This window comes from Triturus cristatus, chromosome 8 (assembly GCF_964204655.1).
Source record: "Triturus cristatus chromosome 8, aTriCri1.1, whole genome shotgun sequence".
In the NCBI taxonomy this organism is placed as follows: Eukaryota; Metazoa; Chordata; class Amphibia; order Caudata; family Salamandridae; genus Triturus; species Triturus cristatus.
Window position 1 is genome coordinate 1,199,934,297 of NC_140591.1, and position 24,687 is coordinate 1,199,958,983.

At 49.3% G+C, this 24,687-nt stretch overlaps 1 protein-coding gene across 2 annotated transcripts in view; it reads right to left on the minus strand.

The window, feature by feature from the left end:
* The window catches only part of VWA3B (von Willebrand factor A domain containing 3B), a 983,684-nt gene that overhangs the window by 830,265 nt on the left and 128,732 nt on the right, over positions 1-24,687 (minus strand). For both annotated transcript variants that reach the window (XM_085622889.1, XM_085622888.1), the window contains exons 6-7: positions 23,713-23,872; positions 21,760-21,929 (exon numbers count right to left, since the gene is read on the minus strand). In XM_085622889.1, the coding sequence (XP_085479015.1) occupies positions 21,760-21,929; positions 23,713-23,872 (330 nt within the window). The remainder of the gene's footprint in view (positions 1-21,759; positions 21,930-23,712; positions 23,873-24,687) is intronic.

The following is a 24,687-nucleotide window of genomic DNA, read 5'->3' on the forward strand; positions in this document are numbered from 1 at the left end:
GCCCCCTGTGGAGCGGCTGATGTCTCTGCCCTGCTGCTGAAAGGAAAGAGCAGAGTCACCATAACAAAGTGCTCCAGAACTGGACTGGGCCAGGCCCAGGCCCCCTGGCGCTAAAGAACAAAAGAATCACTGTATAAAAGTAGGAGCCTGGCTCCTAAGAAATCAGAATCCTGTTTACCACAAAGAACCTCTGCCCGACTAGGAGGAGAAGAAGACGCTGGAAGGACTGGCCTGCTGCTTGCCTTGCTGAGAAAGGAGAGGAAAAGACTTGCTGAAAGGACTTTGCTGCTTTGTGCTTGAACATTCTCCAAGGGCTTGATCTGAGCTTGCCCCCTGAACTGAACCCCAGGACCAGTGGGTTCTCTGTGCTTTTGCTCGTCCTCCAATTCGAGCCGTGTGTGCATCCCGCTGGAAAGAGACTGCGCCCCTCATCGCCCCCTCCTAGGGCCGTGACACTCAGGAGCTTGCCTGCCTTTACCTCGTGAGAGCCCCGCTCCGTCCGGAGCCGCTCTCTGTCCCTGGGCTAGGGTGCCTGCACCCTTGTCACCGCCTGCCACTGGAGTGCGCTGAACGCGCTGTCACCCCTCCCGCCGGAATCCGTCCGACGACTGTGATCTACGCCGGGTCACCCAGCTGCACTGACTGTGCCCTGTGACCCCGCTTCGCTATCCCCGGACACCTCAGGCCGCGCCGCCCCCGCTGTGGAGACCCCCCTGCACCGCCGTGCTAAGGGTCGCTGGCCGCGCTTGCCTGCTGCCCACCCCCGCTGATTGAGGACCCAAGAACACTTCCCCAAAGCCGAGAGTCGCACCGATCTGTGCCGACTCTCTCCTCGCAACAGTGCTACAGGAATTCCAATATCGGGCTCGGGGCCCGCACCGCCTTACTTCCCCGTTAAATCCTCACCGCACGCCCGTCTCACCGTCGCTGCCCGGGAGCCACCGGGAGGAGCTGTGCACGGCGCGAGCGCGCCCACGACCGATGCGTGAGCCGCGGTAGGCCTGAAGTAAGTCAAAGACTGGAATCTCCCAAGTGACATTGAAAAGAGACTAAAAGAGCATCCGCTTAAAGAACCGTTTGCCTGCTTGATAATCTGGTGGCATCAAAACAACGTTACTAGTCTTGTGATAAGTCTGCTGAGATATATATACCTATTTTTACATAAAGAAGCGTATTTTTCTACATATCCAAGTCTGGTGTCCATTTCTGGGGGGGATTGATGTATTTACTGTGTGTATGATTGCAACTGCTTAACTGACTACCGCCTGGAGAATAGCCTTGGCTGCTCACGCCACGCACCTAGAGGGTGAGCAAGGGTCATCCAAAAGGGGTTATCCTGCGCCCTGACGTAGTGGAGAGGGTTCCTGCTTGACACAAGGGCAACCTTGCGCCAACCAGAGACCCCCAAGTCTAACATTGTTGGCAGCGGCTGGGATTTCGGATTTGCATTTGTAGTTTGCATACAGTGAATTATTAATCACCAGATAGTGAGAGCAGACCAAGTAACGCAGCCACAGGTTTTCATTTTTTTGAACTGTTGAGACATCGACCATTGCTTCAGCCATGCCTGGCTCACTCCCTGCTGGAAGAGCACTCTCTGTGATTTCTGGAATAGAGGAGGTGGATTGGGAGGGACTGGAGGGATACACAGTAGAGCAATTGAAAGGCTACAGTGTAAAACTCCGAGTTCCCCATGCTTGATTCAAGAGGAAGGTCCAGTACACCAAGGCGTTGAGAGCCTGGAAGGAGTCAAGAGACCCACAGAATGCGGGGGACATCGTTCCACCCGACAACCTTGGGGAGCCCAGCAGAGTCCTGTCGCCAGAGGAGCTGGCAGACAGGGCAGCAGACAGGGCGCATGCAATGGAGATGGCAAAGTTGGCAGGACAAATGGAAATGGAAAAGCAGAAGTTGGCCTTGGAGGCACAACAACGCCAAATGGATCATGATATAAGATTGAAGGAGTTGGAGCTGAAGGCGAAAAGTTTGGACACCGCTCCTTCTGGTGGCAGCACTCCGCCGGTGCAGGTAGAGTCCAAGGTGTACATCCCCAAAGATGTAGTAAAGGAGTATTTTAGAAAGGATGACATAGGGCAGTGGTTTAGAGCCTATGAGGTAGCCATGTCTTCACACCGGGTCCCTGAGAAAGACTGGGGAGCGGGGTTGTGGGGAAGGTTCCTTGCTAAAGGGCGTGACACACTGTTAGATTTGCCCCTAGAAGTCAAGACCTCATACCCCTATATGAAGGCAGCTTTAATGACCAGGTATGGGTTAACTCCTGAGCTATATAGACAGAGGTTCAGGGAGACTAAGAAGATCCCTGAGAGTACGTATGTGGAGTATGTAACTTTTTTCTGCAGAGCACTGGATGGTTGGGTGAAGGGTAGCAAAGTGAATGATTATCAATGGCTGCTTGATTTAATTGCATGGGAGCACTTGTCCAGTCAATGTTTTCCTGAGCTACGCCAGCACCTGATTGATAGCAAGCTGTCCAACCCGAGGAAGCTTGCTGAGGAGGCGGACCGCTGGCTCAGCACCAGGGTCCACAAGGGTCAAGTGGGAGACTCCGCCAAAGGTGGGCAGGGTCCCCAGCAGAAGAGTGGGGGGGACAAGGGTAAACAGAAAGGGTTCCAAAAAGGCCCCCAAGGTAATCCCCAAGGGAACCACCAGAAGGGTTCTCAGCCTCCCCCATCCCCGCAGCAGAACGGGGCCCCAACAGGTAGGCCTGTTCCAAAGGGGCCCTTCAATTGTTACAGGTGTGGTGACCCGGGTCACATTGCCTCTGATCCTAAGTGTCGCCTGTTTGGTATGACAGCACCCACTGGTGCTCCACCCCGGCAAGTAGCTAATGTTAATTTTGGGGAGGAGGTAGCAGTCCAGGGAGGTAGGGGTCCTGCGCATATGACCCTAGTCTCGCTAGGAGACAGTGAGATGGTCCCTGAAACCTACTTACCCTCTAACACTAAGAAATATGGGCAAGTAGTGACCATCAATGGAAAGAAGGTGGAGGCTCTTAGAGATACAGGAGCCAGCGTGACCTCGGTGAGGCAACACCTGGTGTCTCAAGAGCAGATTGTACCCAATGCCTACTGTAGGGTTGTCAATGCTGACAACATAGAGAGTCGTTGTCCAATGGCTCAAGTTCCCTTTGAGTGGGGGGAGGTCTCTGGTACTCTACAAGTCGCTGTGAGAACTGACATGCCTGTAGACTGTCTGCTAGGGAACGACCTGGAGAGCTCCCCTTGGGAAAAGGTGGAGAAGACCACGCATCTGAGGATGGTGGGTCTCCCCGACTGGGCGTGCGTGACCACCCGGTCAATGGCAGCCAGTAGGGGTGTTGAAAGGGTCCTGGAGCCTGAGGAAGAGGTCCAGGAACCGGCCTTAGGGAGAAGGCGCAGGAGGCGCGGGAAACCGGCCCCCGAAGTTCCCACGGCCCAGGAGGAAGCAGACCCTGAGGGGGATGCTCTGGAGCCTACCGGGGAACAGATTGCCGAACTGGGAGACCTGCCTGAGCTGACCCATTGGCAGCAAGAAGGAGGTCCCTCCAGGGAGGAATTCTGCAGGGAGCAGAAAGAATGCCCTTCTCTCGTGGGTATGCGGCAGCAGGCTGCAGACCAGGCCAATGGTGTTCAGGCCGAGACACACTACGTGTACTGGGAGAGTGACCTCCTGTATTCAGAGCCTAAGGCTGCTGAACCTGGGTCAGCCCGTGTGCTGGTGGTACCCCAGAAGTTCAGAACCTTCCTACTGGGGCTGGCTCATGATGTGCCTTTAGCAGGACATTTGGGGATGGACAAGACCTATGACAGGCTTGTCACCCACTTTTACTGGCCCCAAATGCACAAGAATTCAGATTCCTACTGCAGAACCTGTCAGACTTGCCAGGCAAGTGGTAAGAGCGGAGGGAAGCACAAGGCTCCTCTGCAGCCCTTCCCCGTGGTCGGTACGCCATTCCAGCGAGTGGGTATTGATATTGTGGGGCCTCTGGACCCCAAGACAGCACTGGGCAACAGGTTCATCCTGGTCTTGGTGGACCATGCCACCCGGTACCCTGAAGCCATCCCTCTGAGGACAGTGACGGCCCCCGTGGTGGGACGAGCACTGATGGGAATTTTCTCCCGAGTGGGATTCCCTCTAGAGGTGGTGAGCGACAGGGGGACCAATTTCATATCCACATATATGAAATCCCTGTGGAAGGAGTGTGGGGTAACTTACAAGTTCACCACTCCTTACCACCCCCAAGGAAATGGGTTGGTTGAGAGATTCAACCGAACCCTCAAAGGCATGATCATGGGCCTAGACGGTCCAATGAGGCGTAAGTGGGACGTCCTCTTGCCATGCCTGCTCTTCGCTTACCGAGAGGTGCCACAGAAGTCTCTAGGGTTCAGCCCCTTTGAGCTTCTGTATGGTCACCCGGTAAGAGGACCTCTGAGTTTGGTAAAGGAAGGCTGGGAGCAATCTCCCAGGAAACCTCCCCAGAATGTATACAGTTACATGCTGGCCTTCCGAAACCTGACTAGGCGTTTCAGGCAACTTGCTGAGGCAAATCTGGAAGCCAGCCAGGAGGAGATGAAGCGGTGGTACGACCGGAATGCCACTCTGGTAGAGCTTCAACCTGGACAAAAGGTGTGGGTCTTGGCCCCAGTGGAGCCTTGTGCACTTCAGGATAAGTGGACAGGTCCATTTGAGGTTGTGGAGCGCAAAAGTCCTATCACCTACTTGGTGGACATGCAGTCTCCCAGGAACCCTTTGAGGGTCCTACATGTTAACCGCCTTTTATCCCCACTTAGAGAGGACCGAAGTGGGCATGCTGCTGGCCACTGATGATGGGATGGAAGAGGAGACCGAGCCTCTTCCTGACCTCTTAGTAGCCTCTGAGAAAGATGGGTCAGTGGATGGAGTTAACCTCTCACCCACCCTGACGCCCGAACAACAGGAAGATTGCCGCCACTTGCTGGGGCAGTTTCCAGATAGGTTCTCCCTGGTTCCTGGTGTCACAGATTGGTGCGTCCATGATGTGGACACAGGAGACAGCTTACCTGTGAAGCTCAAGGCTTACAGGGTAACTGACAGGGTCGGAGCTTGCATCAAGGAGGAGGTCTCCAAAATGCTTGCGTTAGGGGTGGTTGAGTCCTCCAGCAGTCCTTGGTCCAGCCCCGTGGTCTTGGTCCCCAAAGCTGCTGCGCCGAGAGCCACACCTGAACTCCGGTTCTGTGTGGACTACAGAGGACTCAATTCAGTAACTAAGACTGACGCGCACCCCATCCCCAGAGCTGATGAGCTCATTGATCGGCTAGGGGCTGCCCGGTTCCTCAGCACGTTTGATTTAACGTCTGGGTACTGGCAGATCGCCTTGACCGAAGGGGCCAAAGAGAGGTCAGCATTCTCTACACCAGATGGGCACTTCCAGTTCCGGGTCATGCCATTTGGAATGAAGAATGCCCCTGCCACCTTTCAGAGGTTGGTCAACCAGGTATTGGTTGGGCTGGATGAGTTCAGTGCCGCCTACCTGGACGACATCGCAGTGTTCAGTGCCACCTGGCCCGAGCACCTGCGCCACCTCTGGGAAGTGTTGATGGCTCTGCGCCGAGCAGGCCTCACGATCAAAGCAAGCAAGTGCCAGATCGGGCAGGGTTCCGTGGTGTACTTGGGACACCAAGTGGGGAGTGGCAAGGTGGCACCCTTGCAACCCAAAATCGAGACCATCCTGGCTTGGGAGCCCCCCAAGACACAGACCGCAGTGAGGGCCTTCCTGGGGCTCACTGGGTACTACAGGAGGTTTGTCAAGGGCTATGGAACGATTGTTGCCCCCTTGACAGAGCTGACTTCCAAGAAGCAGCCCAGGAACGTGATCTGGACTGACACCTGTCAGAAAGCTTTCGACACCCTAAAGACTGCCATGTGCACGGCACCCGTGCTCTTGGCCCCTGACTTCTCCAAGGAATTCCTAGTGCAGACAGACGCTTCAGAGCATGGTGTAGGGGCTGTTCTCTCACAGATGACTGAGGAGGGCGAGGACCAACCCGTAGCCTTCATCAGCAGGAGGTTACTTCCCCGGGAAAGTAGGTGGAGTGCAATTGAGCGAGAAGCATTTGCTGTGGTCTGGGCGCTGAAGAAGCTAAGACCCTACTTGTTTGGGTCTCACTTCCATGTTCAGACAGACCACAGGCCCCTCAGATGGTTGATGCAAATGAGGGGTGAGAACCCAAAACTGTTGAGGTGGTCCATCTCCCTACAGGGTATGGACTTTACGTTGGAACACCGTCCTGGTACAGATCACGCCAACGCTGACGGTCTGTCCAGGTATTTCCGCCTTAGTGACGAGGAACCCCCTGGGCAAGGGTAGTTCTCCCCACATTTCAGCTGGAGGGGACACGTGTTAGACCTGGCACCTTGGCGTGAGTTTCCCTTCCACTTTTTTGATGGTGTGCCTCAAATGTTTTGCTGGTGTTGTCCGCTCAGGGCACTGCGCCACGGCTAATCCGTGCCGCAGTGCAAGTGCTCCCTAGGTAAAGTGTACCTGTAATTGATGTTCATGATTGGTTTATTGGATTTACTGTCAGTCCCCAGTAAAGTGCACCAGGGGTGCCAGGGCTTGTGAATGCCAATGCTGCTGGTGGGCTTGCAGCGCTGGTTGTGCCACCCACAGAAAGCGGCCTTGTAAGATATGTCTAGGGTCTGCTACCGCAGACCCTGCGTGCGGTCTGGGACTGTCGCGCTGACTGCGCAAGTGCCCCCACTTGCCCGTCCCTAAACCTTCCCTTACCTACATATTAGCCACCCCTCTGGTAGGCCCAAGGGCAGGGTGCATTGTAGGCATAAGGTAGGACATGCCCTGATGTGTGTGGCATGTCTTAGTAGTGAATTACAGCCATTTTCGTTTTTCACTATTGAAGGCTACCTGCTCTCCATAGGCCAGAATGGGCTGCTGGAGTCGCTACACGCTGTGAACCCAGTGGACTCATAGAGCATGGTAGAATATCAAGTTTAGTATGCCTGAACTCAGAATAATAAAATACTTCTTGTAGTCAAGTTTATTTTAATATCCTGGGTTTGTAAATACTACTTTTAGAAAGTTAGTATTTACTGACCTGGCCATTTCAGTCCGCCTCTGCTGTGTGTGTGTGTTCTGCCTAGCAACAGTAAGGAGCAGGGTTGGGGAATCCCCAGAGACAGGTTGGCTGCCAGGTGGTGGGTAGAGAGATGACACCAGGATGGGTGGGAGGAGTACACCTTGACTCTTGAATAGACCTGTGCTCTGCCACCACAAAGCCGGCGCCGCCCCCTGTGGAGCGGCTGATGTCTCTGCCCTGCTGCTGAAAGGAAAGAGCAGAGTCACCATAACAAAGTGCTCCAGAACTGGACTGGGCCAGGCCCAGGCCCCCTGGCGCTAAAGAACAAAAGAATCACTGTATAAAAGTAGGAGCCTGGCTCCTAAGAAATCAGAATCCTGTTTACCACAAAGAACCTCTGCCCGACTAGGAGGAGAAGAAGACGCTGGAAGGACTGGCCTGCTGCTTGCCTTGCTGAGAAAGGAGAGGAAAAGACTTGCTGAAAGGACTTTGCTGCTTTGTGCTTGAACATTCTCCAAGGGCTTGATCTGAGCTTGCCCCCTGAACTGAACCCCAGGACCAGCTTGCCTGCCTTTACCTCGTGAGAGCCCCGCTCCGTCCGGAGCCGCTCTCTGTCCCCGGGCTAGGTTGCCTGCACCCTTGTCACCGCCTGCCACTGGAGTGCACTGAACGCGCTGTCACCCCTCCCGGCCGAATCCGTCCGACGACTGTGATCTACGCCGGGTCACCCAGCTGCACTGACTGTGCCCTGTGACCCCGCTTCGCTATCCCCGGACACCTCAGGCCGCGCCGCCCCCGCTGTGGAGACCCCCCTGCACCAGCGTGCTAAGGGTCGCTGGCCGCGCCTGCCTGCTGCCCACCCCCGCTGATTGAGGACCCAAGAACACTTCTCCAAAGCCGAGAGTCGCACCGATCTGTGCCGACTCTCTCCTCGCAACAGTGCTACAGGAATTCCAATATCGGGCTCGGGCCCGCACCGCCTTACTTCCCCGTTAAATCCTTACCGCACGCCCGTCTCACCGCCGCTGCCCGGGAGCCACCGGGAGGAGCTGTGCACGGCGCGAGCGCGCCCACGACCGATGCGTGAGCCGCGGTAGGCCTGAAGTAAGTCAAAGACTGGAATCTCCCAAGTGACATTGAAAAGAGACTAAAAGAGCATCCGCTTAAAGAACCGTTTGCCTGCTTGATAATCTGGTGGCATCAAAACAACGTTACTAGTCTTGTGATAAGTCTGCTGAGATATATATACCTATTTTTACATAAAGAAGCGTATTTTTCTACATATCCAAGTCTGGTGTCCATTTCTGGGGGGGATTGATGTATTTACTGTGTGTATGATTGCAACTGCTTAACTGACTACCGCCTGGAGAATAGCCTTGGCTGCTCACGCCACGCACCTAGAGGGTGAGCAAGGGTCATCCAAAAGGGGTTATCCTGCGCCCTGACGTAGAGGAGAGGGTTCCTGCTTGACACAAGGGCAACCTTGCGCCAACCAGAGACCCCCAAGTCTAACAGTGACCATATGGTACAATCTACTAGGGACTTACAAGTAAATTAAATGTCCCAAGGGGTGGAGACAAAAGGTTTGGGGATCTACTACTGAAGGGTGTCAGGTCTAACAACATTGGTGATTATTAGGAGCACAAATCTTTTTGTTGGCTTTTACTTGCACAGTAATAGAATAGAGATTAGCATAATGTAAAAGCAGTGTTTTTGCTGTTGTTCGAGGATTTCGAGTCTGTGTTGATTCAGTGTGCTGAGCAGTACAGAGGGACAATAAATCTTCTGCTGCACATATATTTGACTGCTGCATACCCATTTTTTTTTAATCTGGCATATAATTTTGTATAGTCACATACATATTGCTGTTAGGCAATCAGGCAAACCCTGAAATATAGGGATTTTTCATTAGTTTCCCTGTTAGAAATGTCTATAAATCCTCGAAAAATGTTATCAATATATTTGACAACTTGTGCTATTAAATAAACCATTTGGCCCATTTTTTCCAAGGTTGTCTTTTGTGTAAACTTTCCTGTCTACACCCAACCAGTCAAGGAGAGGGCTGAGCTTGCTCATTCTATCTGCTCACATTTTGAAGTGAAGACAGATTAGAAAACCTTTGCCAGGCATGATTTTGGTTCCCAATCCACTCTAAATACAGGAACTGATAGCTACAGGAAACACCAATTTATACTGTTGGGCATAATTGAAACTGACAATGTGTATTACTAGGCATGAGGAAAACTGACAATGCATGTGGTACTAGGAGTATCCAACCAGAGCTTGGAGTAAACTGTCTCAGCACTATTCTGGCCTGGTGTGCGCCTACAGGAGACTATCTTGTCATGACAGATGTCCTCCACATGGTGACATCAGAAAAGGTGGGAAGATAACTGTACACCGCTAGGTCTGCCTCTGATTGTATTAGATAGGTCTACTTCAGAGTTTAAGCCCACAAGCCCTAATCCATCATTTCATCAATACAAGAGCCAACTGAGTCACACCGCAGGAAGAGAGTTTATCTCTGTCCACCAGACTCCTTGAATTCTTTACGGTTTATAGCAGATTCTTGGTGAGTCATTTGTAAAGCTTAAATAGTTTTGGACACCTTGGTTGTAAGGTGGACCCACGCAACTAGGCTAGCTGACTTTGCCAAATACCCTGAGACCATTACTGCAAAGAAGGCTGACATGATTAGGCTCCTTGACTATTCCAAAGACTCTCAGGGCACAACAGCATGGCAGTCCTAAAGCAGAGGATGGGCCAGCACAGACCAGGGTGCTTGCATAATCTAGAATGCAGGACACCACTGGAGTGACCCATGTCAATGTGTGAGAAAGACAGGGGAGCTTTCCGTATCCCCTGCTGACCTGCAATTCCTGCTGAAATTCCCATGGCCACATCAGTGGTGATAATGCCATGACAGAGGTGGGTCTAGAGTGGGTGCTAGCTGTCGGGAGCTCCTGAGGGGAGATGAGCAGCAAAGACCCTAAAGAGCCTCTGACAGAAATTGAGCTCCATTCCTTAATTGCACCAGACCACTGATCAGGCAATTAACAAGACTACTCTGCAGTTCCTGAGTGGGTTGGATGGTTGATCAGGACAGGGCAGCACTACAGACAATGATACGGGCCAAGTTAGTGGGACCTGCATTTTAGTGGCTGAAGAATAAACATTTGCCACTAGAATAATGCGCTTCCCACCTTCCCTAGGGAAGATCAACCTGAGTATCCTGTGTGGGATGTTAGAGAATTGCAGCTTTCGGAATCTATCTTGCAGGAAGGCTCCATCTGGGACAACTTGCATTGTACACCAGATAGTAGCTGCAAAGGAGCCTTTGCATAAGGGCGAGACCCAGGTCTACAGACTTCTGGTGCCTTCTCAGCTAGCACAGGAAACCTGCATTCAAGTACCACACTATAGGCAGGCGTTGCTTGGCAGAGGACCAAGATGGGCGATCAAGCCTGAAGCTCCAGAGATCACACCGACACTCGATATCCTCTCTCGGCTCCCAGATCCCTGCTTGCACTGCCACTGTGGCGAAAGGCGTGCCTTGATCCCCCAAGTCGATGACCTAATCCGCTTCCACCTGACGGGCGGCAGTGTGGTGTTGCGATCGGCTGTGCTCACTGCCTGATGCGGCCCTTGGAGGCCCTGCGACGACTGGAGTCGTGGGCGAGCCTGAGGGCGGGGCCACGGAAGTGCTTGGTGGCTGCCCCGTTACTTCAGGGCCTCATTGAGCAGAGTTCAAAGATGTGGCCTCACTGCTGGAAGTGATGGACGGCCAGTCTATAACTAGTGCTGGATTCCGGGCTGCGGCGGTGAGTGAATTGGATGAATATTAACCCGATGCCTACCAGTCCCTTACCTGTCGCACAGACCGTGACAGACGTCTCTGCACTACTGGCTCTGCGGCAGTCGGAGCTGCGTGGAGTTAACTGCTTGGATGCCCCAGCGGCCATTACACACGTGCTCCCCATGGTGCAGCTGCAGCTATGCTCCCCGTCACACAGTTGCCCGGTGCTGCTGCTGGAACGGCTGGCTGTGCAGCTACGCAGCTTACTGCTCAGACAGACCCGGAGGCCTTTCCACTTGATGTGTGCTCCTATCTAGCATGCTCCACATGACCCTGCCAGGCGTTTGATCCCTGGCACATAGCCAGGGATCAAACGCCTGGCAGGGTCATGTGGGGCATGCTAGATAGGAGCACACATCAGGTGGAAAGGCCTCCGGGTCTGTCTGGGCAGCTCTCCTTGCTATTGCAGCACCTCCAAGTGTACTACGAGACTGTGCCTGTGCTTGGGGGACTACCCACTGACTACTCACCTGACCGTGATGATACGCTGGCGAGCACCGCCGCTCCACCTGACTGGCGTCCTCTGCTCCTTTTTTGCTTTCCACTGCTATAAGGCCTCAGCCGCATACTTCTCTAATGGGGTGCAATGATCCCCGGCAGCGCCCACTCTCCTTTGATGCTGCCAAAACCTCTGACGTGGAGATGATGAGGGCTCTCAGGGGACGGCCTCTGGATCATGTGGGTCCGACTCCCCGGCAATGGAGGACACGGCGGCATTCTTGGATGAACTGAGAGCTAGCTTCAAGTCAGTGGACTCCCGCCTTGACAAGCTCACAACCCAGCTGCAGAGTATTCATGAGCGGCTTGATCAACATGAGACACGCATCAGTGCCACTAAACAACGGGTCTCCGACCTCAAAGATGTCGGCCCTACGACCACTAAACATATTGAAAAAAATTGAGATACTCCTTAGCTGCTAAAGCCGAAGACTTGGAGGCGCGTTCACCCAGAAACAACATCCACATTGCCGGAATAGCAGAATCCACCAATACCGACCACATGAACAGCTATGTGGAGCATCTACTTGAGGATCTCTTTGGCAGGAAAGCATTTTTGTCCACGTTTGCGGTTGAGAGAGCACACAAAACCCTAGGCCCACAACCAGCACCTGGCACACCATCTTGTTTGATCGTTGCCAGGCTTCTCAATTATCATGATTGAGACACTGTTCAGTGACTCACCTGCGACAAGGAGCAACTACAATTTCAGGGTATGACTCTATTCTTTTTTCCTGACTTTACTCCAATTGTGCAAGAGGCACGCCACAAATTCACTGACATTAAGCGTACACACCAAAAAGCTAACGTGTGTTTTGCCATACTATATCCGGCGTGACTGCCTATCCAGATTAATGACAATTCTCACATCTTCGACACTCCTGCTGAAGTCACTAACTTCTGCAAGCATCATCATGTGGGATCTGGGTCGCCAAGGGGGGTTGTCCATTTGCTCCCCCACCCGTTCCCAACGGACTCGTGATACTCCACCTTTTTTCTCCATACGATTACCGCAGTTGACCGATCATTCCTGGATTGGGTATACAATTATGGACTATGCCGCTTCGGGACTCTATCCATTGACTCTACCCATGTTCCAGATAAGGCTACCTACTCCTCTGCCAAGTTTAAAGTCAATAGGGATTCTCCTTTCCCCCCAAGCATTTCTCCAACAGTTTGTTCTCCCTTCTGGTTGTTTGGGATCTTGACAGGTTTCACCGGATACAGATTGTTTGCTGTCCGATGTTGGTTGGAGGTTTGGTTTTTTTTATGTTTTGCTTTACTATCTTTGCTCTTTTCTTCACACAGGGGACTGATTGTATTACAGGCAGTGCACTATCAGTTAACCATGCACCGGGATTCCCGAACCTCATCTCCCTAGTTAGATAACTCCACCCACTAAAGAACCTGAGATGCCAACACTTGGGTGCATGACTTGGAATGTACGGAGTCTGACCAACCCCTGGAAGGGATGACACGTGTTGTCCTACCTGACCAGACACGGGACAAAGATAGCTGTTTTACAAGAAACCCACTGTGCTCCGAACTCCCCTCAAGCATTACGGTTCTCAACAGGGGGGACAATCGCTTCTTTGCCAACTATAGCACATATTCCAGAAGTGTCTGCATCCTAGTTCACAGGGCATCCCTTTCAAAGTGCGTGAGATAATTACTGACCTGGAGGGCCGCTATTTATTAGTTTCTGGCAAGCTCGCAACTATTTCCCTTTTGCTGGTCAATATCTGCACCCCTTACATTGATGGCCCCAAAATTTTCTTGAGCATTTCCACGCAACTCGCCCATTTGCATGCTGACTCTATATTAATGGGGGCGACTTTAATCTCACACTTGGTCCCTCTCTGGCTCGACTGGCATCGGACATATGACCATACCCTGCTCTAAACAAGCGCTATCATTCCTTCGGTCTCTTCTCCTTGCTGATACTTGGTGCTCTAAGCAGCCGCTAACCAAGGGCTATACCTTCTACTCTGTTACCCACAGATCGTGGTCATGCATCGATCACTGGTATCTCACTCCGGACCTGTTTCCCACTACCGTTGATATTGAACATTTAATTATTTTATTTGAAGAGTTTTATATAGCGTTGGCTAGACCCGGAGGTATCAGAGCGCTTTACATGAGAGTGGCGTAAGAAAAACAGTTTTACATAATTACACCAGGTTACCAGAGCATAGAATAACACAGAAACAAGTCCCATGGAGCATAGAAGGTAGTGGGGGAGAGGGGTTGAGTCAAGAGGCTGGAAAACAGACCAGGGCAGGTATACCGGCAATGGAAGATAGTACATCAGGGGACCCACAAAAGTCAGAGTCAACAAGCCCACAAACCCGTTGGGGTCATGGAATCACAACATCCGGTGCCAGACTCATTCACAGCGTTGGAGCAGCATGGTTATGGAGCGGGTCTGAAGGAGGGGGCGAGAAGGGTGTCCCGCATTGACCATTCAAGTCGAGAGGGGTGTAGGTGTCCCAAAGGGGGGGTCGACTTGAAGCAATGGACAGGCTGGCAACACCAAGACGTAGACCGGTGGCAAGTCGAGATCAAAGAACCGGTAAAGCCGTCAAGATGGAGAGCCCAGGTCACAGACCCATATAACTTCAGCCCAAAATGGCAGAATTGCAGATCCACATAAACCCAATCCAAAAACCGTGAGGAAACCAACCTCATGGAGCAGGACTGGATGGAGGAGGCACCCACAGGATTGGGAGGGCGGAAGACTGGAAATTGTCGATCGCACGCGGGTCGACACGAAAAACACTCGGGCCACAGGGGCAGCAGCGTCTCGATTTAACATGCTGAATTATCTTATCTAAGGGAAATCGACTTGGGTCCCCAGGCAGCATCCCCGGAAAGGGGTGGCAGCTACGGGGTCAGGAGGGCGCACTAACTCAGGATTCATAGAGGAAGCAAGCTCAGGGACACAGGGCAGTGGCGTCACAGCATTCACATTGCTGCTTTGTCAGGGGAACACGACTCATGCGTCCCAGCAGTAGTCCCAGAAAGGCGTAGCGGGATGTTGAGCAACCGTGGTCATGCCCAGAAGGTAGGTGACGGCCGTAGGGGTGATCCCTAGCCCATCGCCTCTCAGCTACATAGGCAGCTCAACCGAAGCATCGGCCATGTTGATAGGGATCCACTAGCGTCTATCTGGATAGTCTGTTGGTGTTGCAGCCGGACAACAAAATTCACTTGGGGGTGGGAGGAAATGCCGGAATGCAGTCCACAGATCCCCAGAGTTGTGGATGGTCGAAGGGGAATATTTCCCGGGATTGATGTCAAAAAGGCAGTCCCTGGTAAGGGAGCTCCCGGCCGGAGCTCCTCACCCGGCGGCATTCTTGGACAGATTGAACCTCTCTCCGAACCCTATCGGATCACTCTCCAGTACTTCTGACCCTTCAGCTCCCCAAGATAGTGTTGCCTAGCGTGACCTGGCGCTTTCCTATGGCTGCGCTACTCGATGACGTTTTCCGAGTGGAGGTTCGGAACACAATTGTGGAATACTTCCAACTCAACACTGGGACCTACAACAATATTCAAAACTCTGGGAAGCTTTCAAGCCATACGTCAGAGGGGTATGCATTGCCAAGCACTCTGAGGTGCTCCATTCCATGCATGGAGAACTAGCCTCAATTGAGCGGGAATTAAAGGATCTGGACACATAGGCCCTAACTGATGACCCCCCCCCCCTCGTCATTACATCGGCAGCAAACACTACTGCAAGAGTTTTGGGACCTTGCGAGTCGTGAGGTGAACTATTTGGGCAAATACTACGGGATCTCACTCCTCCCGGCGGTGGCGAAGGTGTGTGAGAAGGCAGCCTACAAACAACTTTCCACGTTTGTGGAGACCTCTGGCACCCTCCACCCTGCCCAGTCTGGCTTCAGGGCCTCTCATAGTACGGAGACGGCTTTGGTCGAGATGGCGGAGGCTATTAGGGAATGCCTCAACTTAGGCGGCAGAGCGGCCCTGATTTTGTTGGACCTCTCCGCCGCTTTCGACACGGTACCACATCGCCAACTCCTAGCCCGCCTGACCAGCATTAAAATTTCAGGCCTGGTTTGGGACTGGATTGAATCTTTCTTGACAAATAGAACACAACAAGTGTGGCTGCCACCTTTCTCTTCTTCACCCAGAAACATGTCCACGGGTGTCCCGCTAGGCTCAACCCTGAGCCCCCTCCTTTTTTAATGTCTATGTGACGCCGCTAATCTATCTGGTGTAAGGGCTGGGTGCGAAAATCATAGCATATGCCGATAATACCCAGCTTCTTTTCACATAGAAGAAAAATGATTAATCTCCCGACCTAGCCAAAAACTGTCTGATTGAAGTTTTTAAATGGTTAGCGATGGCCCAGCCTAAATGCAACGAGGATAAGTATGAGGTACTCCTCTACGGGTCTTTCCGCTGCATTTTTAGGACGACCTGTGGCCCGAGGGGTATCCCACGCCGAAGTCCATGGAAAGGCCAGCAAAAAATCTGGGGGTCTGGTTTAGCGAGGACCTCAGATTTCTAACGCAGATTAACAAACTGGCGGGAGTATGCTTCGGCACACTGAAACTTTTCAAGAAAATTTTGCCACTATTGCTGAAAGCTGCTAAAGAAATGGTGACCCGCGCTCTCATTCTTTCGCGGTTAGACTATGCCAATGCCCTTTACATTGGTCTTCCTGGATACCAGCTAAAAAAGCTTCAGACTGTCCAGAATGCGGCCGCTAGAACACTACTGGGTATTCCAGGCAGGTCCAGTGCTAAGCAACCTCTTCGCCATCTGTACTAGCTTCCAGTTGACCAGCATGTTCTGTTTAAGGCCCTTACCATCACTCACGGTGCCCTCTATAAATCAGGGCCTATGTATCTCAGGAGACGCTTTGACTTTTATGTCCCTCTCAGACACCTTCGTTCCACGGGACAATGCCTTGCGGTTATTCCTCGCCACCGCCTCGTCAGAATGGGAGGCAGCTCCCTCTCGGTCAGGGCGGCGAAGGCCTGGAACAGTCTGGCCTTTGAGCTCAGGAACAACCATGACCTTAGGCTGTTTAAAAAGCAGCTAAAAACTTTGCTTTTTAATTAACTCTCCAGCCAGGGCATAAGCCATCCTCTCTTCTCCAAGTTGGCTTTCGCGCCCGGGACACTTCTGAGTATCCGTGTGCATTACAAATGGTGGATAACATAACATATGGTGAGGGCGAGCTGCCTGGCCGCATGCTGGCCAGACTGCTCCGCCCCCCATACTAGGCTTCCTTTATTACGCACCTCTGGCTGGATGATGGTTCCTCCGTCACACACACCGTAGGCTTCTCGTATGCTTCCTGACTTATTATACCCATCTATATACATCACGTGGTGTCACTGCTGAGAAAGCACTGGCTGATTACTTGGCAGAAGTGTCCATGGTCTGGCTGGAGGGGGGACAGCAACAGTTCCTAGCCTCATCTAAAACTTGTGATGAGATTTCACAAGCCATCGATGACCTGAGTGGCACACGAGTCCCGGGTCTTGACGGTTTCACCGGGGATTTTTATTAGACTTACAAAGCATTATTAATCTCCCCCGCCTTTTGGAAGTCTATTAGAATGCCTAACATGGGGAAGCCTCCCCCGTACAATGCACAAGGCAGTGATCACCCTTTTGCTCAAACCTGACAAACCCCCAGACAGCTGTGCCTCGTAAAGACCCCTGTCACTATTAAACCACGACTATAAGATTCTGGCTAAGGTCCTGGCTACTCGCCTTTACCTTCTTATGGACAAGATAATCTCCCCATTACAATGTGGGTTTGTCACTAATCGGTCCACATCGGTTGACCTTCAAACTGTATTTGCTGTTCTCAATCAGATTGTTCCTGATCTCCCTGCCGCAGCAGTTTTACTCGAAGCCAAAAAGGCATTTAATTCGCTAGAATGGTCTTTTCTGAATGCTACCCTGCGGAAACTTGGGGTGCCTAAGGGATTTTGTGACCTAGTTTGCCTACTGTACACTGCCCCACTGGACCGACTAAAAGTGAATGGCACCTTAACCGACCAGTTTGTGCTAACCCGGAGACTAGACAGGGGTGCCCCCTTTCCCCCTATTATTCATCATCGCCATGGATCCCTTTGTGCGGCATTTTCAGGAACACCATCTGGCGCGTGGGCTACGATTCCACCGCAGCCCCATTTAGCTTCCCTGTATGCTGATGATGTGATGTTGTTCATCAGAGACCCCGAGACCAATCTCCCCCCTCTAAATCGCTAGGTTGTTTGCTTCAGGATGCTCTCTGGTCATACTTTCAACTGGAGTAAATCTGAAGTTTTCCTTCTGACTGACACCACTGTCTCCTGTCCCCTGGAGCTCCCCTTAAAGTGGTGTACAGATCCCCCCAAATACTTCAATATCGAAATAGAGCTGAGATCAGCCGCCTCAACTATGACCCCGCAAACGACAGGCTGTCATCATGAGTCGATTAGTGGATTAAATGTCCCTTGTCAGTCGGTAGTAGAATTGCCATAATTAAAAAGGTGGTGCTACCCTGTTTTTTAAATGTATTTCTTAACATCCATATAGTTCTGAAAAATAGTTTTTTTAACACCTTACATAGTATTCACACATGTCTGGTGTGGGCCCGTAGACAACCAAGAATCAGCTGTTAAACACTGAATATATGCCCAACGCATGCTGTTTTTTTTTAAACCGTAGTGGACTCAAGCCCGCCTATATCCTCTCTTCACTATTATGCAATGTGGCCTACCCAGGACTCCTTCAGAGATACAGATGCTCCAGACCAAACACTGGGCCTGGACCAAATACAACAATACCTTGGCTCTGATCTCTTATACTCTCCACACATTCCTATCCCTGATAATCCCGGGCTTCCGATGACTACAGAGGTACTAAACAGACTCTGACCACATGCTGACTCCACAGACTGGTTGACCTTTTTGTAGATGCCATGCTATGCTCAGTCACCTCACTGACGGAAGGGCATAACATGTCCTATATGGACAGTTTCATCTCTATCGACTATATTATACCGTTCGCACTACGCTACAGGCCTTTACATAGGAGCCTTTGGACTGTCTGCCACTCTCCATGGTCATTACGATCCCAGATAATGCCCATTTAATCTTCCGATTATATCACATGTTTCTGTCGCAGAGACTTGCCGTGGGGGGGCTCAAGTGGCATGGGAGAGAGACTTGGAGAGCCCACTACCAGACACAACATGGTACTACTGCTGTGAACAGACCGGTCTAGTATCCAATAATCACTGACATAAATTGCTACACTTCAAATACCTGCACCGCGCATACACCACTCCTGATCTCATGGCTACATTTGACCCTACCAATTCACACTGATGTCCAAGGTGTGCCATGGAGCATGGCAATTTCTTACATCTGCAAAAAGAACAATTGATGGTCCCTTGCCCACATTTCCACTGGATTCAAGCTAGCGTGGCTGATGAGGGGTGTAACCCCGAAAGCGGTACCAGGATGCTTGTTTCCAGTCCATGGAGGACCTGGCCTGGCAGTGCGGGCTGGACTGTTCCCATGAGACACAGGGTCGAGACTGATTTGCATATGGCTAGGTCCAAACTGGGGTGGCGAAGGGAGCTGAAGAATGAAGATGGATTCAACCTAGATCTGGGACTGGGGAGGAGTGTCTAAAAAGTTTCAGCACTCTGTCCAACATCTCCTTTTGTTTGCCCTAAGTTGGCAGGGTATGCCCAGACGTAGGTCCCTGGCTCACTTTGCCACTGGATTCAAGCTAGCCTGGCTGATGAGGGGTGTTACCCCGAAACCGGTTCCAGGATGCTAGTTTCTGGTCCAGGGAGGACCTGGCCTGGCAGTTCGGGCTGGACTGTTCCCTTAAGGCACAGGGTTGAGACTGATTATCAAATGGTCGGGTCCAAACTGGGGTGGCGAAGTGAGCTTTCTGATTACGAATTTGTGTTTCCTGTGATCCCCTGTGCATTTATATCTGTTTATGTTTTCCTCTGTGGTATTTCTTGTCATAAAATCCAATAAATAACGTTTTTTTTTAAAAGTATCACACTGTAGAACAAGCTCAGGGGAAGAGAAGCCATCATATCTCTGAGCATACTCACTGGTAAAGGCATAAGCTGCTGAGAGCAGGATCCCAGTGCTGGAGAGACATAAAGCCACTGCTTTGGGTCCAGGATGAGTCGTTGTGATTTTCATTGTCTAAGCCCACAGTTGAGGCCTGCTCCCCAGTGTATGGGCCAGTTAGAGGTGGTAAAATACCATTTCAGATTGATCACAATATTAGTCACAAGGTCTTAGATGAAAGGCTCTGATTTACCCCTCGGACCAAAGCTGTCAGGTATCTATGCTAATATACACCAGGGTAGACAAAGTCCTCCAGATGCCACAATCTCAAAGGAACCATTGCCCCTGGTGAAAGTGTTACATGACCAAGAGAGAACCCTCATGCCTTGCAACTCCATAGCCGTGGCAGGACTGCTGGCAGCACAACTGGGTTTACATGGAGAGGGAAATGTTACTTTATGTTTGCCTTTGTTTCTTCTACATGTAATCTCTCCGTACAGGGATAGTAAGAGAAGGAGTGACTGCATGGGGGTCATCACATGTGAGGCAGATGGGAAGATGCTCAAGTGTGAGGTGGGAGGTTAAGGAGGAGGGTGATTGGAGATGCAGTGGTAGAAGATTCTCTCAACGTAAATGGGGCTGCAAGGCCATTTAGGAGTTGGACAGAGATAACATTTAAGAGTTGGAAAGACATAATTAAGGTTGTAATGTAAGGTGTAGGGAGGGGTCAAGGGGACTGGAGAGTAAGGAAGTGGGATCAACAAAGCAAAAGCTTTCACCCATCTTGGAATGCCTTAAGCATAATAAACACGTTAGCTGAGAGGATTAGTGGGTTACAGGAAAAGGAGGGACTTGGAGGATGGTCTTCCGCTCTTTCTGGACAATAATGAGAGTAGGTATGCTTAAGAGAACATGAAGAGAGTTCTAAATAGTAACGCAGAGCCTTAGGCTGATGAACTGTTCTTTTCTGTAGGTAAATAATTCTTGTAAAAGTTATTCTATGCTGAGTAGTTCACCGCAGCCACCTTACATTCTGGGGATTCCCTACCAGATATTTTGGGATTGTAGTGTATTAGCCAGCTCCTGTCAAATCATCCCACTCCGGGTGTGAACGTAGGTCACCTAGTGCTCCCACCAGCCCTGCTGAGGATCAAATTAGGAGGGAAGAGTTAATCGCCCACTCTGCTACTGTAGGGCAGCTTGACACCCACGTAACGTATGTTCTACGGTCACTGTCGTTTGATTGACATTTTATTGTTCCCATTCGAATCGTCATTTTTAAAGGCTTTCGCTGTTGTCTGCAGCTCTGAATCTTCACGTTGGAAGCCGTCAGTTATCTCGCTCCCACATCTCTGGCAAGTACTACAATTGGGGGCTCTCTTCACTGGACACTGAAAACCTAAGTCCTTCAAAGGAACAGATCCTCTGCAAAACACAGCATGAAGATGTCTACTAAGGCTACACTTTTGTACTGCTGCTAGTTTTACAACTTTAAAACATGACCACATTCATTCTACTCTTTTGCTCGCTACTGCTGCCACAACAAGTCATGTCCAAGTCTCCACACAACAGTAATCTTAACCACGGAATACAAAAATATAATGCTTAATATTGAGTTCCCTGATTAGTTGACCATGAAAGTTAATTTTCCAACAAAATACTAATGGGTCTTTTCTTTCCTCTAGCCATTTCCACCTTCCCTCTGCCCATCAATTTTTCCTTTCTTGAAGCATATAGGCTAATATATTTCATGTTTTTGCTTTTTATTTTGTTTTATGTGTTATACACTGTTTCTTATTTATCCAAAACTTGTTTCCTATGTTATAAGATATTAAAAGGTGGAATTGTTGTGCTTATGGAATTAGTACTTTTGTATAAATTCCTGGGTTAACATTGGCAGGTGGATTTAATGAGACCACTTTGTAACATCTCGGTTTTAACTGAAGAAATGGTAAAGGATGCTTAATTAAGATTGCAAATATAGCATGAATTATTGTATTGGTATGAAAAAACATCTTATTTAATGCATTGCGTTCTGAGACCGTGTATACCCAATCTTTAATACCCTTTAGTATTTTTAGCCAATCCATAAACCATTTTAATGGAGCAGGAAATAAAACACATTGCCTGCATAAACAGACTGGCAGTACTACTAAATGGAAGTCATCCATCAAAAGGTGACTGAGTGCCACAGTCTGAACAGGGTAGATAAGAACCCAGTCACTAAACATGCATTGTTTTATGTAACGGTTTTTGTTTCATACCTGCCAGAGGTTTGATGGCTTAATTCTTTCATGAACAGCAGGGTTTCTTTGTCAGTGGAGTTGAAAGACACTGTGTGAATAGGGAATGGACTCCCTGAAAGCATTTGATGAAGTGACTGCTGCAAACGGTCTGGCACATCACCCACAGCAAAATAATACACAGCTCGAACCTGTTGAACAGACACAAAGATTTACTGTAACAAAAGCACACTTTAAAGTCAGCCCACTAGAACAGCGAACACAAAGGTTGCCTTACTAAAAAAGTCACTCATGGGGACACGCTTTTCAAGACACTTGAAGATTAACTCCAGAATAGAGCAATTTCTATTATCATTTGCCTTTCCATGGACACTTATCCTTAATTAGCAAACAGCAGTTGTAATAGCTAAACAAATGGTTTATGTTGACAACAAAAGTTGATTAATATTCAGCTATGCTATTACACGTATTTATTTACTGCACTGCACCTGATTCACAAAGATATAAAATCCAGACACACGTAAATATATTTCTCTGGTTTGGGCAATTTGTAATTTTTTTGTCATTCACAAAACAGTCAGTGTAAATTACCAGGTATACAAACATCATTCATTGTTTTTCTCATTGTGTATTTGGTGCCTAGTCTACGTTTTTTTAATAGCTCTTAGATGTGCAGCTAGGGTCTCTGTTGATCATGGTCTGATAATTGATCAGCCAGTTTTCAACAGTCCTTCTTTCTAGTAAGATCATCAATTTCTAGCCTGGAGAAAGTATATTGTTTATTTTTCATAACTTAGCTATATTTTGGCTCTAAATCTCATATCTAAAACGGATGGCTTTGCTAAATGTTCTCAATCCGTAGCTGTCAACCGTGGGTGTACAAATTGCATCAAAGCATTAAAATACCAGATCCTGATTTACAAAAACTGTGGATCCGAGTATTTAGATAACACTTTTCCACAGCAGAAACTGCAAAAGATGTCTAGATTTGTCAGCCAACGTAACTGGTACATGGGGTGGGCAAATGTGATTAACACCCACAATGTTGTGATTATTCACAGGTACTTCCAGTAACTTTGACACTAGCTGTATTTCCAAGAGTTAACCTTCAAAACGTAGCCATAGGTGGTGCAGGATTTCATCAATTCGAGGCAGCTTGGAACATTGGCTGATTTACATATGGCTGGCCCCTATCTGAGGTGTCACTGAATGGTATAAAGCCGAGTGAATGGAATCCACCCACAGTAATTTCCAGCCATATAGATTGATTCAAGCATTTCCTTAGATAACTTTTACGGTAAGTGATTGCCATAGGAACGCCAGTTGCACGTCACTGCTGAGGACTGAGAAGGCTGAAGCAGGCCTAGCGTAGCATGTAGTATCATTCATAGAAGACATGGAGTAGCAGTTCAGGCTAAATTGCCAATTCTAGCCAGAGCCAAGGCTAATGGGCTTATAGTAAATGTTAGGTTGAAGTGACAATGATAAGGAGAAAGAAATGATTAACTGGAATTTGGCCAGCATAATTAGCTGTGGTTCACATGTGATCAGGCATTTCCTACCCTCTCTGTTATGTTAAGTAAGTCACCCAATGTGGTGTGGGAAAGCCCAGATGTGGGTCCTGAGCCTGAGATGAGATTAAGCTGCACCTCAGTGATGAGTCCCAATAAGGCTGAACTAATGTAATAGTATCTGGTATCTAATGTAATATCCATTATCTAGTATCGATTTTATGGTGTATCAAATACAATCTAATAACAAATGAATTTATTATTATTACAACATACAGGTACATTTGTAAGTATTGGACATTTAACATTACACAAAGTAGTTTTGATACAATGCCCAATCAAGCAATTTTCTGGGAATAAATCAGTTGAAGTTAATAACTATATTCACTATTAAACAGTTGTATTCCTCTAATGCTTGAACACACATAATGCTAAGAACTTTTGCTGAAACATAAAAACTTACAGACTTGTCACCCATTGCTTGAAGAATAGCCTCGCAGGGACCATTCTTGCCAGCAACTCCCAATTGCTCCAGCTTCCATATCCACTCAACAGCACAGTTGATGGCATGTGATGAAACATAGACAGATTTATCTTGCCACCTCACAACATCCTCTGCAACCCTGCAAATCACAAGAGTTTAGACTTAAAGAAGTAAATAGAACCAGAAGGGAGATTACACTTCATAATTCTCAGAAATGGCTGTACTGATCTTTCCACAGGGTTATGGTCAACCGAAATCTAAAAACTAGTTGACATGCAAACTTTCCACTGTATTTAACGACCATGCTTGATTGCTCATAAGGATACTGAAACTGAAATCTGTTTCCTGGAATGCTACAATTTAAAAAAATATTAGACACTTTGTAAGCATGTCTTGTATGATACAAATATGGAGGTGTTTGGGGATCGGTGTTCTACTAAATTTGACACAGTTTCACTTCTGTATCTTTCATGAATCAGTCAGAGGGGCATCCATTTGACATGGGGCACACAATAAGCTACAATGAAATAGGAGCAGTTGCCACCACTTTCTCAGTGTAATCTGAAATCCATAATTAATAAAAACATGACAGATGCTATACTACTACACTGTTTAGACATCTTCAAAAGATAAATACAGATGCCAAGAAAAAGAGGGGAAGAGTTGTGGAACCTCTGCGTTAGAGGAAAATAAGTTCGAAGACCACAATTATTTTGTAGTTATTGGTCATACCAAGGACAAACTACGTTTTACAATACCCAACACAGATCTGAATGAAGACATTTTTTTCCAGACAATATACACTTGTCCAGACAAGTGTGTGTGTGTGTGCGTATGTGCGTGCAGGTGTATGTGTGTGTGTGTGTGTGTGTGTGTGTGTGTGTATATATCACCTTTCCGCCTCCTCAAATAAGCCAGGACACAATCGCAGCAGTGCATGCCAGGGTCCGAGGC